Raw genomic sequence first — 2,476 nt, forward strand, 5'->3', positions numbered from 1 at the left:
GTCAGAGGGATTCTGAAGCTGCATTATCTCTTGTCCAGGTGTGAACTGCAGTGATTACTTCAGTATTTCTGGCACAATTCATCTTAGGAGAATTTATCTGCATGGGACACCAGTGTGTTACCATCAGGCTGTGAAGTCTCAAACGGCGGAGCGTGCGAGATTCTCCACCAACGCTGTTTTTATCGCTTAGTTCCTACAGCTTCTTTTAGCGCTTGCGGCTACAATGGATGTTGTTTGCAGAAAGGAGAGCTTGTTCCATTTGGGCTTTATCAGCACAGGTGAGCAGCTGCAAGTGGTCAAAGTACTGCACAACGGCTAATGTATCAGACCTGCACGTTGGCTGCAGCGTCCTGAGATGGAGCTGCAGGAGGAGACCATCTGACTGGCATGTTACCAGAAAGCTTTTAACATGCGAGAGGGCTGTGCAACGAGTTGTGTCCAGTTGTCCCTAGCAGAGATAATTTGTCTTGTTTTTCCTGGCAAGTTCATCTGAAGTTCAATATGTCTTTTTCTCAGCATTTTCCTTCCTTTCTGTATTTGGGATGGTGCTGGTAGTGATGAGATCACTTGATTTCTTCCCCACCTTTAAAATATCGGATTCAGAAAAGCACACGAAGAGTCATCAGATGTGTTTGTTACACCTCTTAAGAAGGGTGAATGCATTCATTGGTGCTTTTCCTGACGAGGGCTATAGGGAAGTCTTCTCACCAGGGACAGCATTTAGAGACGGAGGCTGGCAGGACTCCAGTGGGGTTTCACACTTGCTCATAGGGCCAGAGCCCCTCTGCCCCCACTTGCCCCCACTTGCCAGGGTGCGGCTTGGCTCTTTTCTTGATGAGCCCATGGAGTTCTGGAAAGAGAGCAACTCTGGGACAGAAGAAGGTGAGGTCCCTTCAGAGAGGGAGAAGTTAAAGAGAGAGATCATCCTTTGGTGGTATTTGCTTTTCATTTCCTTTGCTGACCTGTAGAGATTCCCGACAAAGCAATAGCATATGGGGTTGAGGCTGGAGTTGGTAAGCCCGAGCCACTGAGCAAAAGGTCTGAGCTGCAAGACCCAGGGAGACGGAGTCACGTCCTGCAGTGACTTGGGGATGTTGAAATCGATCCAGATGTCCATCATGTAGACGGGCAGCCAGGAGATGGCGAACAGCAGGACCAAGGCCACGACCATCTGGGCAACCTTCTTGCGGATCTTCAGCCTGGAGGCTGGCAGGGATCGGTTCAGGGCATTGCACTCCTTCAGCGGGCCGGCGCAGCTCCACAGCCGGCGCACGGTCAGAAAGCAGATGACCATGTTGAACAGCACGGGCAGGCAATAGAGGGCACAGAAGAGCAGGAAGTTATAGGCTTGCTTGAGTCTCTCCTGGGGCCATATCTCCCTGCAGATAGGGACCACCAGCGGCAGTCCCTCCACCACCCCGATCTCGTCCCTTTTGTTCATGAATATGAGAGGCATGCAGATCCCGGAGGACAGGACCCACACCACCAGGATGGTGCTGAGGATCTTCCTCTGGGTGAAGAATGACCTGGCATTCAGAGGGTTGTGCACGCTGTAGTACCTGTTCACGCTGATGACGGTGAGGCTGAGCACGCTGGCCGAGACAGACACCGCCTGGATGAAGGGCACGGCCCTGCACAGGAAGTCTCCGTACACCCAGGCCTTGTATATCAAGTTCCCGGCGGTGATGGGCATGCAGACACACACCACCATCAGGTCGCAGATGGCCAAGTTGATCAGCAGGCTCCTGGTGGCACTCAGGCTGGACACCCTGCTGCTGCGCTTCCTGGTGAGCACCTTGATGGACATGACGTTCCCAACGAATCCCACCACGAACGAGAGCAAGTACATGATGGTGAGGCTGATGGTGACGGGCTCCTTCACGAAGAGGAAGAGCATCTTCTCCAGCTCCTCCCAGTCCAGCTCCTGGCTCCCATTCCAGATGCCCGGCTGGGACTGGTTCTCCCCTCCTGGGACCTCCGTCAGGCTAAGGCGCGTCTCCAGGAGCGGGATGGAGGAATTCGAACTCATTGCTGCTCCCTACAAATTGCACAGGAGCAGCCAGCGAAACAGCAAGTCCTGGGTTACACTGGGAAGCAGCTTTCCTGCCACGCTACCCCCAGCGCCTCGGGCATGTCTAGCTGCAACCAGCCAAGCCTGGGAAAGAGGGTTCAGAGAGGAGGGTCAGACCCTACCAGGGTAAATATTCCCCTTTGCTAATTGCTCGCTCAATACGCGCAGGGCCGTGGATGCGGCCAGAGACGGGTGCCCAGCAAGCGGCCCAGCCGGCCCCGAAACCCTGGGGGTGGAAGCGTCCCCCAGCCGCTGTGCCCAGAGCCGGGGCCTGGCCTGGCTTCTCGGGGGCTGCCACACGGGAATGACACCCGCGGGGGGGCAGGTGACGCTTGCCGCCGAGCTCTGGGCAGGAGCCCAGGGGCCAGGAGAGCCCGGCCGTGCCCGCGCGTGTGCGTGTGCGTG

The 2,476-nt window shown here is 55.8% G+C and overlaps 1 protein-coding gene across 1 annotated transcript; it reads right to left on the reverse strand.

Moving 5' to 3' along the window:
• Positions 1-37: 37 nt before the first annotated feature.
• On the reverse strand, positions 38-1,870 carry LOC109294580 (galanin receptor type 1-like). The gene has a single exon (XM_019513005.1). The coding sequence runs from the start codon at positions 1,847-1,849 to the stop codon at positions 689-691; it is 1,161 nt and encodes a 386-aa protein (XP_019368550.1). The 5' UTR covers positions 1,850-1,870; the 3' UTR covers positions 38-688.
• Between the last annotated feature and the right edge of the window lie 606 nt (positions 1,871-2,476).

Source organism: Gavialis gangeticus, unplaced genomic scaffold, assembly GCF_001723915.1.
Source record: "Gavialis gangeticus isolate Ggan-Ray unplaced genomic scaffold, GavGan_comp1, whole genome shotgun sequence".
NCBI lineage: Eukaryota > Metazoa > Chordata > Crocodylia > Gavialidae > Gavialis > Gavialis gangeticus.